The sequence below is a fragment of the Lutzomyia longipalpis genome, chromosome 2 (genome assembly GCF_024334085.1).
Source record: "Lutzomyia longipalpis isolate SR_M1_2022 chromosome 2, ASM2433408v1".
Classification (NCBI taxonomy): domain Eukaryota; kingdom Metazoa; phylum Arthropoda; class Insecta; order Diptera; family Psychodidae; genus Lutzomyia; species Lutzomyia longipalpis.
In genome coordinates, this window is record NC_074708.1 from 27,865,695 (window position 1) to 27,885,918 (window position 20,224).

Sequence of the window (20,224 nt, forward strand, 5' to 3'; positions counted from 1 at the left end):
AAGCAGTGGTATCAACGCAGAGTACTGGAGGTAAATATAAGTAGGTGTTTTGTTCATTGACTGTGTAGCTGGCGTCTAAGGTGTTGTGTGGCTGTTGCATGATTAATTCAATCAATTTTTTGGCACACAATGGCACAAAATTGATGGGAGATAAAATTGAAAAGAAAGCAAAGCTCATTCACCTCCGACGCCATGATATTCCCCCTCAAAGAGATATTAACATTTTGATCTTCGTTAACCTTCAAAGTGAATTAAATGTCGATGGGTAGCCAGTCAGGTATGGATAGGAGAAAATGCTCGCGGTGTGGTGCTCAATCCACAAATAATTGAATTTATCCGCTAAAATCGCACAAGAAATTCCCATCATTTGATGTGCTGGATTCAAATGGCCAAAAGTCACGCCAAGGAAACTTTTGACTTTACCTCTGGGTGAGAGAGGGAGCTTTCCTGGGAGTTTCTACCTAGTTATGTATGTATATAATGGAGAAAAAAATTACTCGAGTGGTATCAACGCAGAGTACTAGCATGTGGTTGAAAAGTTGTTAAGAAATTATACCACAAGTTTTGATTTTTTTCCTTATGTGGGGAAGAATATTTTCACGCATTCCATCACGTGTTGAGTGTTCTGAAATTGAAAAAACTTTGCATGATTCTGGAGTTATTTCTTTTTGTAATTCTTCTGGATGATAAAAATGGGGAAATTAGGCAGTTTTTAGGGAGTCAACCAACCAATCATAAAACCAAAATTTCTCAGAAGCAGTGGTATCAACGCAGAGTCTCTTGAAAGAAATTTGAGTCAAGACGCGCCACACCTAAAAAATTCTCTCAAAGTAGAACAAAAAGAACCACGACCAGAATTCAACTCCATACCAAATGAATCTCAAAATAAATGAGATCCAGAAAAGATTATTTGGCTCCAGCACACCCAACAAATTTCACTTGTAGAGAGCAAAAAGCAATTGGCACCGAGGAATAAATAATACGAGAGAAAATTGCATTTAATTCATTGTTGACGGAACAGAAAGATCTCTTTGCGAAATAAATGTTTGCAAAATTCCCTTTGACGCTCTGCCCCTCCTTTTTGTGTTTCTGTGTGCTGAAAAAGCTGCGCCAGCCCGTCAAATAAATCAATCACATCAAAAGGGAATACATAACATTTTCTGCCATATGGAATAAATATAAACAATTTCAGTTTTGATTTTATTTTGCAATTAGAACATTGTTTTCAATAAAATCAAATCAGTTTTGCTCCAGTGAAAATTCTTCTTGATAAGGAAAATTGCAATTTGCTGCTATGGAGGCATTTATGGTTGTCTCCACATATGGAAGTTTATCATTTTCTGGTGGAAACAATACATTGGCAAAAAGCTCTCGAAGGTTTAAAATTAATTTTCAATTGAATTTCATTCGAATTTTGATCGAATTGCAAGGAATCGAGTTTCAAAGAAATTTTACTTAAATTTCAAAATAATTTTAAAATAAAATTTAAGCGGAAAATTATATTAAATCAGAATAAAGTAAAGGACATTATTCACAATACAGAGGTTTTAAAAATTCTCGAGAAAGTGTGTTTATTTTCAGGAAAATTCCTGCGAAAATAATTATTTTTCCAGTGAAATTTCAAGGGGACTATTTATTATTTAACAAGCAACAGGAAAATCACATTTTCCCAGAAATTTCTAGGAAAATAACCATGTTTTTCTTAAGGGATTTTTCATGTCTTTTTATTGAATTAATTTACTGATATTTTTCTAGTTTTAGGGCATTTATTTCGTGCATGCATAACCCCTTTTGAATATTTAATTCTAATATTGAAATTTCAATAATTTAATTTGGATAAAGAATAATTTTTTATGACATATTTTCTAGAAGAGAATTCTTTGATTAATTTTAGCGTTGAGTATTTAATTGCATAGTAAGTTTATAGGAATTGGAGCTTTGTCTGACTATAGATGGCGTTGACTTTTATTAGTTTTCTTTAACCTAGATATTTCCAAGAATTTTTTTGAGTTTTCGCGAAGTTTGAGTTAAAAATTGCTTAGAAAAATCATTTAATCATTTATTTGATTTTTATTTAATAAAAAGTTCTTTTTGCTACCTTTATGCACTCGATGTATTCAAATTCAACAAAATAAACTTTCTGAAATAGAAAATAGGGCTTTAGGTTAATTTAAAAATTTCAAAAAGAATTTCGGTTAATCCAATATTTATTCTGATAATTTTCCCAACTAATTAAAGTTTTTCCTGAATTTTCTTCTCTCATAAATCAATTTAGAAACTAAACGATTTTATTGGAAATTTTCATCGTTCCGCCTCTGCATTTTGTGACTCCTTCTCTAATTAGGTCTAACAAGATAAGGTGGAAAACATTAATTTTTTTTCATATTAGCTGCCATAAATAGCACTTGAGTGGCGATAAGGAAGAAAGCTGTGGGGATGGAATAACAAAGTAAAAACAATTCGCACATAATTCTCGTGTTTGAATTAAATGTTTGATTTGTTGATATCCAAACCCATTATTTATTTGCTCAAGATAGGCATCTCTCACCTCTGGAATTTTCATTATTTTCCCTCGTGTCGGGGAGTGCAAAAGAAAATGAAGAAGTGTGCGGCTATTTTTTGAATACAAAGGTGGGTTCCACGCGCGATGCGGCAGCACAATATACTTAGAATTGTAAATGATGATATTGAAGAATGAATGCGGAGAGATTTTGAAGAAAGTGCAACGAGGAAATGGACCTTTGTGTGTGCTTAGAGGCCTTAAAATAGAAGAGACGGCGTCAGGAGGGTCCAAAAATGAAATATTCACCCAAACATCTAATGAGATGCAAAGGAAAATCTCGCTCAATGTGGATTAAATTGAATTTTAACTCATGTCTCGTCTCATACTAAAATTCACATGGCATCAATTTTGTGCTTCGGTGGTGGTATATATTTTTTTAATGCTCCACACCCATTCTGAATAGTTTTTTTTACTACAAGAAGGTCCAAAAGTGAAGCACAAAACCATATTTCTGATTCAATTAGATTAACGCCCAAATATTAATTAAAATCACATAAATTTAAATTGTTCTGACGCGCTCTGCTTTTTCTCTTTTACCCACAACTTTTGATCTCTGTAACAACACGCAGCTCATTGAATTTCCACACAAATTCTATATGCTTTGCGGCATGAAAAAACACCAAGAAAATCATCCGCCAATTGGCAATTTTACACTGTTTGCCACGCGCGCAAAAAAAGGCTCCAATAGATGATTAACCCTCAATTGCACTTCCTTTGACGGCAGCGGCACTAAATGCAGACCCCGGGGGCTTATCGGGTCACGCGGACTTAACAAAAAATAAGCACCAATTCAGCAATTAATAAATTGCAGAATCACACCGGAACTAAATACATTTATAGCTGTCACGGCAGATCTACATCCATTACTCATCTACAATATAAATTATTATAAATTGATGCAACAATTAGAATAGATGTAGCGAGTTATGACGCATTGATGAGGAGGAGTTTTTATTTTTAAATATAGGTTGACAATTTTTCTAAAGAATTTCGCTTTTTTGTGAGATTCATTCTTGAGGGAAATTCTTTTATTTATTTTAGCGTTGAGTATTTTGTAGTATAGTAAGTTTATAGGGATGTTTTAGTGATACCCTCGTTGGGAGACAGATGGCGTTGACTTTCTTTCGAAAATTATTGAATTATTCTTTTTTTATATTATTTTATTCTAGAATTTTAATCTAGAAACTGTTCAGATAGATAAAAATTCTAAACAAGAAGTTGGTTTATGGTTTAAGGATTTAAAAGAGGCTTACCGGATTTGTTTTAAAAATTCCCCAAGACATTTTATTTCAAAAATTGATAATAAAAAGTTCTCGGGAGGTTCATTTAAAAATTCTGACTAATAAGGAAAGCGTGTAAATGCGTTTTTAAACATTTTTGCAGGTGTGGAAAATCGTGAACTTTGACGATCTAGGACGGTTTTAGAAATCAGACTTAAACCATTTTATAGAATAAATCCGGTAACTATTATAAGAAAATAAAAACTTAGGCAAGAGATGGCGCTGATGTGATCGGCTGCTCGGTCGTTTTTATTTAGGCCCTGAGGAAGGACTCATACAGTTTGAAACGTTGGCAAAGAATGAAAAATAATTATCCTAAAAACGACAGAAAATCCGTCTTCTTATTTTCTTGAATAAATTCTCAACTAATATTTTTGCAAACTAAAAATTCTTCTTTAATCCCCAATTAATTCTTTAGGTGCTGAATTATTTGCAATAAAACCACAAAATTCCCAAAGTTCTGACAATCAATTTGAAAGCAATATTTCAGAGGGATCAAATGCTTTTGCAATACAATAAAATTTCCAATGAAATTCGCAAAATGCCGCCAATCAAAAGCTGTCACAAAAATGCACCCAAACACACGAAGAGAACATGTAATTTTGATTGAATTTTCAGTTCATCCATTGAGAATTTTCCCCGGCATTTCCTCAAACATGTAACGTTGATTTTTATGACATTACAAAATACATTCTATGGGAGAGAACTATAACATATAATTTACTCTACGCCACGCTCTAATACACCGCTGAGATCGATATGGCTAAAAAAGACGTAATGCGGGGAGAAAAAACTGACACATTTATGCACATTATCTTTTATTGCTCTATTCTGGAGCGAGAAACATGCGGCGTATACCTACATACATATAAGACAAAGAAGCCACCGCCGGGAAAAAGGGGGGAAAGTCATTGGAAAAGAAGAACCCAAAAAGAACATAGAGTTGGAAACTTAATGGGGAGCAAGTAATTTGCGCGCTATACTGCGGGAGTGTGGAACGCATTTTCCGCATAGTAGGGAAATGCGATGAGAATTTTCCCCCAGAAACACACATTTTCCAGTACTAAAAGAAAAGAAAAAAAAAATGTACTGGTAAGCTGACCAAGCTTACGGGAGCTGTGTTTCTTTCAGTGTACCAATTTTGTGAGAGCAAACTAGAACGCGAATTAATTTAAATACGCGCAAAGTCGGGAAAAGTTGAAAAGTCATACCCTAAGAAATGTTTGGAAGGCCATATCTCGAGAACGGATCCATAGATTTTCATAAATTTTTTTTTGTTTGAAAGGTATTGAAATCAGCTATAACATATCGAAAAATGAAAAAAATTTATGTCGCCATTTTCGAAAAATTCGAGTTCGAAATTTTCGAAAACTTTGTTTTTGACTTTAGCGCCTCTTGCGGTCATTTTTCGAAGTTGCAATGTTCTAGACATTTGTAGGGTTTCACGAAACCTTTCATTTGCGCTTGAGTTGATCAAGATCGGACTTGTAGAACCCGAGATATGACATGCCAACTTTGGAAGGCTATATCTCGAGAACGGATCCATAGATTTTCTTCATTTTTGGCATGAAGCTAGATAATATGGTCAGCTACAACATATCAAAAAATGAAAAAAATTTATGTCATCGTTTTCGAGATATTCATCGAAAACTCATCGAAAATTTTGTTTTTGATTTTTGGCCCCCTAGCGGTCACTTTTGAAACTTCGGATGTTCTAGAAAGTTGTAGGGTTTGTTGAGATCTTTCATTTGACCCCGGGTTGATCAAAATCGGTCAAGCCGTTTTCGAGTTCTGGTCGATTTTCGATAAAAAATTGTGGCGGCCATATTGACTAAACGGCTTGACCGATTTTCAAAAATGAGGTATCGTTGGAAAGGTATTGATGGCCTCTACAACATATAAAAATTTCAGATTTTTAGCTATTACAGGGGCTGAGATATAAGCAAAACAAAATTTTGAGGTTATTCAAAATGGCGGACGGAGGGGTGGGGGGTAAAATTTGACATCATAATCGGATTTCTTCAGGTCGATATTTAAACTTTGCCGTTTACCGCAAGTCTCTATCTATCACCGTTCTCTTGCAATTTAAGTTTATAATCCGGACGGCCGGACGGACGGACGGACGGACGGCCGGACGGCCGGAAAAAAATTTTTTTGGCGCATACGTTTTTTGGAATGTGGGGACTCTAATTCGTGCTCATCCCAAGTTTGAGCCCGATCTGACGACTTTCGATTTTGCTCGGTACACAAAAGCTGTGTCTGAAAGAAACACAGCTAACTATAAAGGCATCCTCACATGGAAGTCCATTAACCTCCTTTCTGTTCTTCTTCTTTTATTTATAGAGTCTCTTTTGGCTCATCAAAGGGATCCATGGTGGAGACTCTTGTCTTTGAGACCCCCACACCGCTTCCTGAACATGCTGAACGTGAATTTGACTTTGCTGCTGCATCCACGGGTGACAAGGCAACCACCAACCAATCCAATGGACTCGACGATAGCGGCATTGAGCTACAGGAAGAGTGAGTTTTTCCCCATAATAATAAATAATTTCTCCATCCAATTTTCTCTCACAAAATTCGCGCGCAAATCTAAATTTAAAATCTGCAATATATAAATCACAGAGAATTGCGTAAGTTCAAACACTAATCATGCCATATTTGCGACACTTTTGCAGCCTTTTACGTAACTTTACGCTTTGGATGAAATTCTATATTATATACAATAAAAAGTCAAACCATATTGCATGCGAAATAAAGTTTGATTTTTATGTGTGAACAGTACATTATACATAGGAGTTGGTGGACTGTTTACCACGAGAAAACTTTGACCATCCATTCTTGCAAAAGTTGCGTGATAAAACTTGCAAAAATGATTTTTATTTGTGATGGAAAATATCGAGTAAACAGGAACTATATATACATAGATATTTGCATTGAAGGAAAATAGGATAAGAGGGTTAATCGATATTTTGTTGCTATTAATAAGGAGGAAATAAAAAAGGATTCAATAATGCTTGTTATATATTCCAGCATGTGCTTTTGTTGCATAAACAAAGCATAAGTTAGAAAATTCCTTGGAAAATTTGGAATTAAGAATTATTGAAGAAATTGTAACACCCTAAAAAATATTTTAGTGAAATATTGCAAAGTCAAAGAACTTCATTTAATTGAATCATTTATTTTTGTCTTTTGTTCTTATGAGTTTTTTAGAGTAATTATTTAAAAGAAAATCAGAATGTCCAGGCTCTGTACACGGTCTACTTTTTTGTGAAGTTGAAGAGCAAAAATGGCTCACTTTTTGTATGGGAATTTTTAACCTTTGGAAATAAAATTTTAATTTTTTGACATTTAGAATTCTGATCGCACGCTGAGAATCTATCATTTTGTAGGTTATTAGTTGTAGAATTTAATGGTACAAACGGATTTGAGATTGAAGCTGTCATTAAAAAAGCGCAGTCCAACTTCATTTCGTATCAAAGAATTCCATACAAAAATTGAGTCGCGTACATGGCCTGAGAATGTCATTTAAAGCAAAAAAACGTTTTAAACAGTACCTCGACATTAAAAATGGCAGAGTTTTTTTTAAAAAAATCCATCTTTTGCTACTTAAAGCCTTTTATAATTTATTTAATTTTAAAAATATTTAATTCCTTAAGAAAATAATTTTTCAGTTTTTCTTTCATTATCTTGAATTATTTTATTTTTTTTAAAATAAAATGCAACACTCTTAAAAAAAACTTTGGTTAGAATCGCTGAAGTGATTAGCGAAAAAAGCATTTTAACAGTATATGTCAGTTAATATAATTAGTTGGTGTTCCACTTCGTGGCCAACACCAAGTATTGTAATCGTCGGAAAAACCGACCACCTCAGATCGGGCTCAAACTTGGTATGAGTACGTTTCAGACAACCCACATTCCAAAACTGGTGGTGGAAAATTTTTGATCCGGCCGGCCTGCCGGTTATCCTGCCGGTTATCCTGCCGGTGGTCGTCATTTTGCCTTATAACGCGAGAACGGTAAAAGATAGAGACTTCCGGTTTAAAGTTTTCTATAGAAATGTGGGTGTAAATTTTCATTTTTTTGCATTTTCAAAATCCAATATGGCCGCCGTCCGCCATTTTGAAATACTGTCAACCACTTCCCTTATAGCTAGAGGTGTGAAATTTTAGTATGTTGTAGAGCTCAGTGAGACGTTTTCATCGATAATTCATACTTGAAAATCGGTCAAGCGGTTTAGCAAATATGGCGGCCTAAAGCAAAAAGTGTTTTTTCGATATATCTCGAGAACGGCTTAACCGATTTTGACCATCTTGGTATCAAATGAAAGGTATTGCGAAGCCCTACAACTGTCTAGAACATTTCAAGTTCCAAGAACATCCGCAAGAGGCGCTAAAATCAAAAACAAAAATTGCCTAACTTTAAGGGGCAATATCTCCCAACATCTGTTATCGTTTTCCTTTAAATTTTGATATGTTGTAGTCTGACTCAATATCTATCACCAGTCCGAAAATGAAGAAATTCTATGTCGCCGTTTAGAAGATATAGCCATTTGAAAAATTCTTGAATTTGAAAAGTTCTAAGAGTCATATCTCCTGAACTGCTTGATCGATTTTGCTCATCTTAGTATCAAATTAAAGGTTTTGCAATTCTCTACAACTTTTTGAAACATCAGAACCCTCTAGAACCACTTCTTCGAAACAAAAAATTCCAAAAACTGTTTTAGTAAAACAAAAAGTAGCCATTTTGTGTTCTGGAGATGACCTTGAAAATTATTGAAATGTATGTCAATTTATAGCCTGTTTTAATACCTTTCCAAAGCTAGTCAAGAAATTTCTGTAGGTCTTATAGAACCAAAGATATGACCATTTTTATCCATCAAATTGCCAAATTTTACAAAAAAAATTAAAGTCTACTAATTCTGCTCACAAATAGTATTACAACGCATAAACAAATTTCTACACGTTGTGGGACACCAACTCTTATAACTGGACGCGTTATGATTGACTTTTAATTTTATTTTCTAATAATCTTATAAGAAAAACTGATTCAAAAAAGTCTTCATTTTAAACTTTTATTTAATTTAATTCATCCATAAAATTGAGGTTAAGAACACCTCTCAAATTCATACGTCAAACGACATTGACAGCTAATTTACATCTCAATTCAAATAATGTACTCAAAAAGCAACTTAGAATATTCATATTCATATAATTTCCCCTCTTTCATTGAGACGTGATGAGAAATGCAAACTTGAGAGTGTCGGGAATGACTTCCACTATAAAATATGAATTGGCGAAAAGAAAAAAATGGCCTAGGGGGCTTGATCCCCATGTGACCCCTTGTCCAAAAATGATTCCATAGTATTTTAATCAAAATGTGCGCGAAGATTGAATTTTAAAACGTGAAACTGCAACGCTTCCTCGCTCTCAAAATCAACCACAAATCTATTGGAAGAAGATTTTAAAGAAGCAAAATGAAGAAAAAAAATCTCTCAAACATTCTCTATGGTGCTATGCAGGAAAAGAATGTCAAGAGAAAATGATCATGACATTTTTTCCTGACATTTTTTTGTCATTCCCTCTCACTCCCACTAATGTATTTCTGTATCTTTCGTCTTTCTCTGACGCATGCTTCCGACATTTTCATCATTCTTTTTTGTGCACTCAACATGTTTTTCATTTCGTATTATTTTCTCAGTATTTGGGGATATTTTTCCATGAAAAAGTGAAAATGGGCTTTGCTGAAGTGTTCTCAGTGCCAGGAAAGCCGTGAAAAGTGGAAATTTATGGTCATTTAGCGGCCAAATATGTGAAAATGCGCGAAGTGAAAAATCAAAACATTCTTTCCCTGACCAATTTTTACGGGATATTTTTCTGTATTTTCACGACACAAATCACTTCCTGCAGGTTTTTTGGACTTTCCCACAGGTCATCTGCAACACGGAAGGTCTGTGTGGGGGGCAGGAAAATGCTTCCTGGGTGGTGGAATCCCACCTGAACGCGGAAAAAATTGGTTCGGGAGTGAATGTTTCGCTGTCGAACTTCACTGTTTTCACTTATTTGGCCGATAAATACCCACGATTTTCCACTTTTCACACTTTCACAGGCACTAAGAACACTTCCACAAGCCGCTTTTCACTTTTCCCGAGATAAAATATCACAATTCACAGAGAAAATTGACGAAAAATAAGAAACGTGTTGACTACGCAAGAGCTTGAAAAAGAATGTCGCAGGAACATGTTTTTTTCTGTCATTCTTTTTCCAGCTCTTGTGAAGTCAATGTATTTGTTAGTTTTCTGCAATTTTCTCTGTAAATTGTGATATTTTAGCTTGGGAAAAGTGAAAAGCGGCTTGTGGAAGTGTTCTTAGTGCCTGTGAAAGTGTGAAAAGTGGAAAATCGGGGGTATTTATTGGCCAAATAAGTGAAAACTGTGCAGTTTCTATAGCAAAACATTCACTCCCGGACCAATTTTTTCCGCGTTCAGGTGGGATTCCACCACCCAGGAAGCATTTTCCTGCCCCCCACACAGACCTTCCGTGTTGCAGATGACCTGTGGGAAAGTCCAAAAAACCTGCAGGAAGTGATTTGTGTCGTGAAAATACAGAAAAATATCCCGTAAAAATTGGTCAGGGAAAGAATGTTTTGATTTTTCACTTCGCGCATTTTCACATATTTGGCCGCTAAATGACCATAAATTTCCACTTTTCACGGCTTTCCTGGCACTGAGAACACTTCAGCAAAGCCCATTTTCACTTTTTCATGGAAAAATATCCCCAAATACTGAGAAAATAATACGAAATGAAAAACATGGTGAGTGCACAGAAAAGAATGATGAAAATGTCCGAAGCATGCGTCAGAGAAAGACGAAAGATACAGAAATACATTAGTGGAAGTGAGAGGGAATGACAAAAAATGTCAGGAAAAAATGTCATGATCATATTTCTTGACATTCTTTTCCTGCATAGCACCACTATTGATCTATGGGCTCTTTTTGTGCCTTTTCGCGCCTGGCACGCACATTTTCGGCAACATGAGTCACATTTTGTGCAAAATCATTATTTTGTCATGGAGTTGGAAGACGCGAAGTAAACAAAATAAGAGAACACGAAGTTTTTTTTTGCACAAGACAAAACATTATTTCAATACAAAAGAGAATTCGTTTTTTTGATTTTCTTTTTATGGCTTCGGCTTGTTGTTGTGTTCCTGTTGCTGCAGAAAAGCTATATAGTACATTATATTGAAACTCTGTTAACCATGAAATTCTAATAAGAGCAAAAAAGAGAGTTAATAAATTTTTATATGTAGTATAATACATAATTCCTCGTGCAAATGACATGCATCAGTGAAGTGGTTGAAGATTTATATTTTATTTTCCTGTCTTATCGTGACAGTTGAAGTGTAATTTGATTTTGTTGACATTATAATAGGGAAAAAAATTTGACAAGTGATTTGCGGATTTTGGCAGATAAAATATGAATTTGCTGTCAGAATTGTGACAGAACATTTAATTTGTGCGTGACCTAGTTGAGTTAGATTTAATACAACCGAGGGGAAGTGCATGTAAATTGACCTCCATGGTGAGTCACTGAAAACTTCTTTTCTAGCAGTTTCTCCACTCTGTTGAGGGAGCTTTTGCCGAGTGAACTTTCCCAACTAATACACATACAAAAGCGCTAGAATAATTCAATGTTGCTTGTTGGATATATTTGTTGCCTTACTCTTTTGTGAAAGAGACAGCTACAGTATTTCTGAATTGTGAGACAGCACGATGAAATTGTTTTTTTTTTTCATAATGTCTTCATCACGCCTTTTGCAAATAAGATTTGTTATTGCAATTTGAAAATGAAAGACTAATCCAATGATTAATGACATTCAATTTGACATGTCCTATTTTGACATTAATCCTTTTGACATTTCGTGATGCGAGAGGGAGTAACATTGAGCAATTTTTCATTACTTTTGGATTTTTCTCATCGCAGCTGCGCAAAAAATGATATGAAGCGTTGTAGGTTTGTCTCTTTCCCGGTTTCTCAAAACAAAATTGCTCTCCCGCTCTCTCCAACTGTCATAGAGAGATTACAGTGACAGCTGTTTGTCTCTGTCAAGTAGGTTGTGTCATGCCGTCCCTTTCGGGCGTGTATCAATAAATTTATTTCGATGGTTGGCGCGGTTAGGAAAGTGCGATAGCGCATGTCGGGTTTTAGTTTATCGCAGAGAGACAGACAGAACACAATTACGCGCTGTGGTGGAAATTCCTTCGTTTTTCCCCCCGTTTGCTGCTGTCATATTTTGCCCAGCCAACGAAGCAATTTGTTGAGTGAAGAACTCGCGCGCGCAAAAAAAAGCGGAAGGTCTCAATCAGCACCAATCTTTTTTGGCAAAATATTGTAACGTCAGGCGAAGGTTGACAAGCTGCACGTCCGCGCGAACGCAGCGCCACAAGTGTGAGCGGGATAGCGTATGTGCAAAAGGAGTTACCCCTGCGCGCCCAAAAGTGCTCAAAAAAACCTCTTGGAGATTTTTTTCAGTGTCCCTTCCTTCTTGAAGCAACGCACAATCGAAAGTAAAAGTTGATTGCATTTTTTCTGTGTAATTTAAATTAACACTTTACTTTGACGAAAAAAAATCTGTGCGTTGTACAGAGATATTTTTATTGGTGTCTGTGTTGTATCCCCGCGTGAAGACATCTTGGAGGTTTAAATTTAACCACTCTGGACGTTTCTCAAGGTAAAATCTACTGCATCCCCAAGGTCATTTAGTGTATGTCTTGTATGCCAAAAAAATCCTTTGAATTTTCCAATAAAGTGTTGGGGAAGAAAATAAATTTTCAGGAAAGCTTTAGGGTTAAATTTAACCCCAAAATAGCCCTTGAAGAGACCTTTCGTGGTGATACATTTTGTTGAATTTTTCCCTAACTACGTGATATGAATAACAAATGTGATAAAGAGAGTTTCTCTGTTGGATTCTTTCACGCATGTCACAACGAAAAAATCAACATAATCGAATTCCAAATAAAGCATTTTATGTTTGGCACACACAGAGGAAAAACCTCTCAATGGCTCGCCCAAAATCGATTACATAATCAGTGATTTTTTTAAGCTTCAAATGGAGATTGGAACATGTTGATTAGTGGAGCCACTATCGCTCTAAACTATATATTTTATAGGTATTTGATAAGCACTGCGTAAATATTTCTTCAACCCAAAAATTCATCGTTATGTTTTCACATGCTGAATGTCAATAACCTGTGGCCACACACAAATTACCCAGCATTATGTAAGAAAACGCCGAAGAATGCAAGTCTCACAAGACATGAAGGCACTTCCCTGCCGAATCCCGCCAAAGTGAAAGTATAAATTGGGCAACAGGTTGATCTGCTGCAGTTTTGCAACGATTTTCATTACATTTCAAAAACCAACAGAAATTCGCATAAAATCTGGCACTTGCCCACGGTTGAAAATTGAATTTTTGCACACATATAAGAAAAACTACGCGCAAGAGGTTCTCTCAAGCGTAAGGCAATGTCAAGGTTTTTGGGAATGACTTGGTTTTTCTCACTCAACACCCATTAATCACATACATAGCAAAGCAAAAAAAAAAATAGTCGCGCTAAAGGAAGCTAAAATTATATTCTTACAGTAATTCACATAAGAACTGTTTGTTGCACGGCCCGCGTTGATAAAAATCACAAAGCGGGAAATTGAGCATTTCGAAGAAATCAGCCTTCAGCGTCTTCTTGATGAAACCAAAGAAGAACAAAGCTCTAGGAGAAATTACTTTGGAGTGAAGGTTTAGAATATTGTACTTTTGGGACTACAGAGCACGTACAGCTAAGAAATGTTTTGAGGTTGAAGACCCTGAAGAATAGGAAAACATTAATTTGTGTATAATGCTCATGTTCTTGTTGCTTTTGCTATCTTCCATGTCATATTTTGGTGTCTAAAACTTTTCAAATGTAATTTGCTGTCAAGATAAAAAGCCCTAATTTGTGGGTAAAATTGCTTGTTGAAATTTTTAAGAACTCTTTCCTAAAAAAAATTTTTTTTAAATCTGTTTTGAAGGTTTTAAAATAAGGATTTAAAGAAGGAAAAATGTTTTTCAGTTATCCGTTTAACACCCCTTAAAACCTTAATTTTGTGTGGGTTTTCTTTCATCTAAATCGGTTAAGAATTAGATCTTAAAACGGTAAAACTTATTTTTTCATTCCGATTTTAAGAAAGTTTCATTTTACCTTGGGTGGAATTGACTAAACTCATTCGGGCTTAAAAATTTAAGTCGGTTTTAAAGTCTGTCTTACGGTTTGTAATTCATATTTTTTAGAAAAATTATATTAATCCGTAAATGGGATCGTGATATTTAGCCGGTATTAAGACAGACTTAAAAATTTTAAGTCAGACTTAAAAAAACTGACCTAAAACCTTAATACTGACTTAAATTTTTAAGCCCGACTGATTAGTGAATTCCACCCGTTATCAATATCAGTTAATCTTTACGATTTTAAAAGATCTTCGTTAATAATTAATCAAGAAACTTCTTGAAATCTGCATTAAATTCACTTTTTTATAGATTTTTTATATCTAAATCGGATTAGAATCATCATATTTGCTTTACTTTTTTATATCCTGATTTTCTTTTTAGAAAGTTACGCTAGATTTACTAAAATCGGTTAATTTTTACGATTTTTAAACGAGGCCCTAATCTTATAAAGCCACCTTTCTTATTTTAAACCAGACTTTTAGTTTTTTAGTCTGGCCTAAAGATTATCCCAATTTAAAAATCAAACAATTAAGAGAAGAAGAATAAGAACTTCAAAAAAAAAAGTTTTTTCCCTTTAGATTAGTTATTAGATATTTTTTTCAACAGAAAAAGGAAATTCCAAGATTCTTTTATCTAAAAAATTAAAGAAAAATCTCCCTTTACAATATAAGAAAAATGGCGCCAAAACCTTTTATTAAATTGATGGGAAATTCCTATGAAGTTCCCCATGATCTCCACATAATCTTTCTCATCTACTTTTACATCTCATGCAATTTGCAAAGGCAGCACTAAATGTTTCACATTGTTTATACCGTCTTCCTTATAATCCAATAATGTTTTCACAATCAAATCAGCGATTATATAAATTTAGCACAATTTCAGTCCATAAATCATTGTTATTCAAATATTCACTCACAGTGAGGCTTCTCACATTAAATTTTCATATTGCATCAGAGCGATTAATCTTGCTGCGAGTTTTATGGAGTGCCACAAGAAATATATAATCGTTTGGTTTTCATGGAAAATGAAGAGTTTTTCATAAACAAACTCTGCGCAAGAGAAATATTTTTTTTTTCAGAGGGATTATCACATTTTTTGGGGGATTTGTTGATCTATACATTAACAAGAAGGGATTTCTTTTGGGTTCTCCTTTTTAACCATAAGGGAATGGTTTGACTTTATCCAGATGAAGGGCTCAATGTCAGATATGTATGAAGAAATATGAAATGATGAGCATCTTTTTTATGCCCCTTCAAAGGGCGAAGCCGTAAATTCCTTCAGTTTATGGGATGTTTTATCTTTATTGCATTGCCTGTTAAAAATGGAGGCTTCTTTATAACGCTCATTTGTCTAATTACTTGGAATCGTACAGCCTCAGGGGGCTCTTTTCCACATTAAACTGCCTGCAAGCAGCTCCACATGATACTCCGCCACAACGACGTAGTCTAATTTAATTTAAAAGTCTTCATTTGATCAAATACTTTTCTCAAATTGATTGCTCTAAAATTGATTTAAATTACTAATAAATTCAAACTGATTACAAAATTCTCCATCGAATTGCACTTATGCGCAGTAAAGAATATCTTCTGATGAGGTTCAAAGTTCTTTGCGGTGATTTTTCATCGTTGAAGCAACAGAATGGAAATTGCTCGTAACTGGAAAAATTTCCAATTTGCATTTTTGCTCTTCGTTGGCAATTTATTCTTCCAGAAATTATATCACTATCGCGATTAAATGTCTGTGTGCGGTGCAAGGCTCTGGGCCATTATAAAGAGCAAGGTATGGCTTGAAAAAAAAAGAACGCTAATGACGTGAAGGCGCGAGAGAGATTTTAATCCAAATTAACTTGTGATATTTTATTTTCATCCACCGTACAACTCTTTTCCGTTGCACGGTGATTTTTCCATCGAGATACGCAAATGATTGTCAATGGGCATTTTGTTTAAGGTCTGGGTATTTGCGGTATTTGCCAATAAAAATGGAATTTGTGTGAGAAAGAAGTGAAGCCGGAAATTGCTGTGGTATCACTAAGCACACAATTTATAGCCACATGTTTTAATTAAAATTCATTCTTTCCTCCAAGTCACGCGGCTTTTTCTATTGCAACGCAATGAGTTCCGGTTTTGGGTTTAGAGTGAATCTCCATTACATTGGTGTATGATGAATTTTATGACGAGGAAGAGTTGGGATAGTTTGCAATGGATGTTCAAATGCTGCATATGCTGCTTTGTTGCAAAATGAAAGAAGAAGATTTGAAAGCTGTAAATCTATAGGTATGATTTAAGAAGAATGTTTAATTAAGCTAAGAAGCTATTAAACACTTCTTAGCTAATAGACAAAACTGCCTAGTTTTTGACAGCTCCAAGTCCCAATTTTGACAGCTCTTTTTTAAGCATATTTTTGACATAAATAACCGTTAATTTAAACTTAAGATTTCAAAACTAAAAAAAATCTTCAATTTCTTAAAATAGTTTTTCTCTTGAATAAAATACTTCTTATAGCTTAAAGGTAACGTTATCTAATTTTTTTTGACGTAACCAATTTTGACAGCCTTACAATTTGACGTAAATAACCGTTAATTCAATCTTAAGATTGCAAAATTAGGAAGAATCTGAATGTTCACAAAATAGTTTATGATTAAAATAATTTTAAGCTCAAAGGTAACGTTGTTTAATTTTTTTGACATAACCAATTTTGACAGCCCCACAATTTGACGTAAATAACCGTTAATTCAAATTAATTTACAACTCAATTTTCCGCTCGTAACAATTTATTAAGTAATTTCAATCCAATCCAGGTACCTTTAATAGCGTTTTCTTTTGTGGTCTTAAAGTTCATCATTAATTTAACACAAAAGGTCTGACAATGAATTTCCATGTAAGGCGAGCACTTCCCCCTTTTAATATACCTATATTGCAAAGCACCTTCAGGCTTGCATTTCTCACTCCTTCCACAATTAATTTATTGCGCTCTTGTTGATCCTAATCATTTGAAGGGAAGACACGTAGTTCATTGTGTTCCGGTCCCATATTCAATATCATATACGTAGGGTTCCCGTCTGGCTCGCATTGTATTGTTTGGGTCTCTATACTGCGCGCATACGGCAAAGTTTCATTCCCCTCCATTCAATTGGGTGGTGGTATATGCCGATGTGATTCAATTGTGCTGTTAATTGAAGATGGAGAACTTTCCAATTGAAGAATTAGATGCGTGTTTGAATGTAATTTTATTGGATTGATTGTTGGATTTTTTTTATCAAAATTGTCTGTGAAGATTCTTTTTCTCTTCAATTGGAATATTTTTTGTGTGTGCTTGATGCTCATTGTGCCAAATAGAAGTGTTATTATTTTCACACAAAAGTTTTATTCATTTGCAATATATGGTTTACTAGGCACTTTCCCATGTTTGGGGGGACTTTATGGAGATTTATGAGAAATATTCTGAGGAGAGTTGAAATGTTTCTAGATTATGGATTAAAAGAAATTAATTTAATTTAGAAAAAGGAAAATTTCTTATATTTCTTGTACAATGATGTTTACTTTGGGAATTTTCTTATCAACTCTTTGTAAATTCTTCAAATAATCTTCTCTGTTTTCTAAACAAGCTTAAAAGCTTCTTTCAAATCTACAAAATCTTAATCGTTTTAATCTCTAATCTACCTTAATTCCACTCGCAACTCCCACCCATTTAATCTCCCTGAGAAATTCGCTTTGCCTTTGAAAATTGCCGGCCGAGGGGCTTTTTGTCACGAAGCACAATTGCCAAGAAAAAAATATTTAATAATGTCAATATGCAGAGTTGCGAAGAAAGATGAATTCATTTATAAGTTGCATTGTAATATATAAAAAAGCCCCTCATTGTCTTCCATTCTTATCTCATTCTTCTCTCTTCTTTTTTTTTCCTTCATGTAAATTTCAATTGAAATCTCCCATCGTTTGCCGGGGAATTTCTGTGGGTCTCTGCAGTGAAAATTTGTCCATTGTGGGTGTCTGGGAGAGGGATTAATTCTGGCGTAAAGTTTACAATTAACATGCCGACTAAATGAGAATGATGAGTGAACCACATTTTGGTGTGTGCCTTCTATCTTATCGTATCCAAATGATGATGATGACAATTTTGTTGTATTAAACATCGCGGGTTAGTTGTGCGTTTATTGCCGCATTTGATGGTAACCAGACAAAGTGGAGGGACTATTTTTAGCTCCTTTAGGCATTTTATTGGTTGATTTGAAGTCTTTGATGCTGGAGATGAAGCATTGGAAATGAATTTCATCGTCTTTATGGTTTGAATGTTAAATTTACCATAAAAAAAATTTACCACCAGAGGGCGAGGATGTTTGTGGCGACATCTTGTGACTTTAAAAATGTTTAGAAAAGTCAATTTTCAGCCAAAATTATTGATTTTTCGTATAAAAAGTTCTCTACTTCATCCTTTTAAAAATCAAATTGATTTTAAGCAAATTAAAATTTTTTATTTAATTTTTCTGCATTGAAATTCAACAAAAAATTTCCGAGAATACTAAATATATTATAAAAGGCAATTTTGGATGAAACAGATATCAAGAAAAGTTCTTCTGAGAATTATAAAATTATCCGGAAGTCTGTCCCAAACAATTTCCAGCAAAGATGAGAAAGTTCTGCAAATAGCAATGACATTGATGGAAAATTCTGTCCTACTGAACACGAACTTTCATCAATCCGTCACGGTGTTCCTTCCTGAATTGATTCGATTCCCTCCCCCAAAAAAATCCCATCCTACGCATTTCGCATTCATGGATGGGAAAAAAACACTTCAATTTACTTGAGGAATAGAAAATTTTGCAGATCTCGAGAACGAAATTACAAATAAAATTGGAGAGGCCCACAGAATTGCTGACGCAAACACTTTGAGTGTAAACGATGGATGTTCTAAACAAGAATGAATTAAGAAACGAAATTAGCGTCAATTTAGAAATTACAAATTGATCCACAGCGCGTGAGTGGCCCCATAAAGCATTCGGGCAAAAGCTTGAGGAGTGTGTGAAGAATGGATGCAAATGGTGGATGAGAAAACCAATTAAATTCCTAAGGGGAAGAGCTGTGAGAAGAAAAGGAAATTCAATCTGTTGCGCTGTCTCTTTGAGATTGAAAATCAATTTGTTGCACAAGACTGATCAATTGGCTGATTAAAAAAATTATCTAAAGCAATCGAAGCGATTAAGCTCGCAAACATCACGACCACACAAGACCGAAATTTTCCGCAGAGAAATGGAAGTAAAATTCAAATGAAAGCCAAGAGAAAAAATTTCCATTTAGGGAGCCACGCATACACAAATCAAATATTTTGCCATAAAACCTCCTACGGGGGCTGCGCATTATTTTCTCACCATGACCTTTCTCCGTGTCGGCAAAATCACTGATATTTGCATATTTAATGCTCCTCTCAGCTGTGTGCGACTCGATCCCCACATATAATATACAAAAGCGCAGAAATTGAGTCACAAAACGCAGAGATTTTATAAATAAACATGATACAATCACTTATCTTACAAGAAAGTGTTCAAACACAAAAGTTTCTTCTCGCACGGGTTAAATTATCTCCTCCTCTCACCAAAAGCTTAATTTTCTTCCAACGCAATGTAGGCAAAAAAACAATAGATCCATTTAGTTGGTGCTTGGTCAAGGATTCCCATAAAAATTCCATATATAACAATATGTCTCTTCTGCGAGAATTGCAAATTATTACTTTGGGAGTAGGAGCCAAAACACTCCGTGTGTTGTTTTTGCATGTGAATTCGCAATGGGAAACAGACACTTGGTGTGAGAGAGAGAAAATAAATGTACAAAGATTCAGTGAATATTTGTTTTGACGATAAACCATATGGCCCTGGTAAGAAAATAATATCTTTAATAGCATTTTATCATCAAAACTCCGACAATTTGTACCACAAACATTTTAAAAGCCACAAAATGCACTCACTGTGTTGGACTTTCCTCAAGGGGGATACACAGCCTGTACGTGGTGTACGAGGGAATTATTTTAACAATTTTTGAAAGTTTTTTAACGCTATCAAATCACATTTATTCAATAGCTTTTAACGAATGAAGATTTTTAATTAGATTCGTGGATTTGTAAATTAGAAAGA

General features: G+C 34.7%; 4 protein-coding genes across 13 annotated transcripts in view; 1 reads left to right on the plus strand and 3 right to left on the minus strand.

The window, feature by feature from the left end:
- The window catches only part of LOC129789858 (serine/arginine repetitive matrix protein 1-like), a 982,101-nt gene that overhangs the window by 329,339 nt on the left and 632,538 nt on the right, over nt 1-20,224 (minus strand). The gene's annotated exons all lie outside the window — the stretch shown is intronic.
- The window catches only part of LOC129789920 (uncharacterized), a 61,132-nt gene that overhangs the window by 30,206 nt on the left and 10,702 nt on the right, over nt 1-20,224 (plus strand). For all 3 annotated transcript variants that reach the window (XM_055827046.1, XM_055827049.1, XM_055827048.1), the window contains one exon: nt 6,187-6,363. In XM_055827046.1, coding sequence (XP_055683021.1) covers nt 6,187-6,363 — 177 coding nt within the window. The remainder of the gene's footprint in view (nt 1-6,186; nt 6,364-20,224) is intronic.
- Nucleotides 755-20,224, minus strand: part of LOC129791241 (fatty acid synthase-like) — a 1,176,504-nt gene continuing 1,157,034 nt past the window's right edge. The window contains exon 4 of the mRNA XM_055829309.1: nt 755-777. The gene's annotated coding sequence lies outside the window, so the exon portion shown is untranslated. The remainder of the gene's footprint in view (nt 778-20,224) is intronic.
- LOC129789856 (glutamine-dependent NAD(+) synthetase) overlaps nt 755-20,224 on the minus strand; it is a 932,624-nt gene continuing 913,154 nt past the window's right edge. For both annotated transcript variants that reach the window (XM_055826938.1, XM_055826937.1), the window contains exon 7: nt 755-777. The gene's annotated coding sequence lies outside the window, so the exon portion shown is untranslated. The remainder of the gene's footprint in view (nt 778-20,224) is intronic.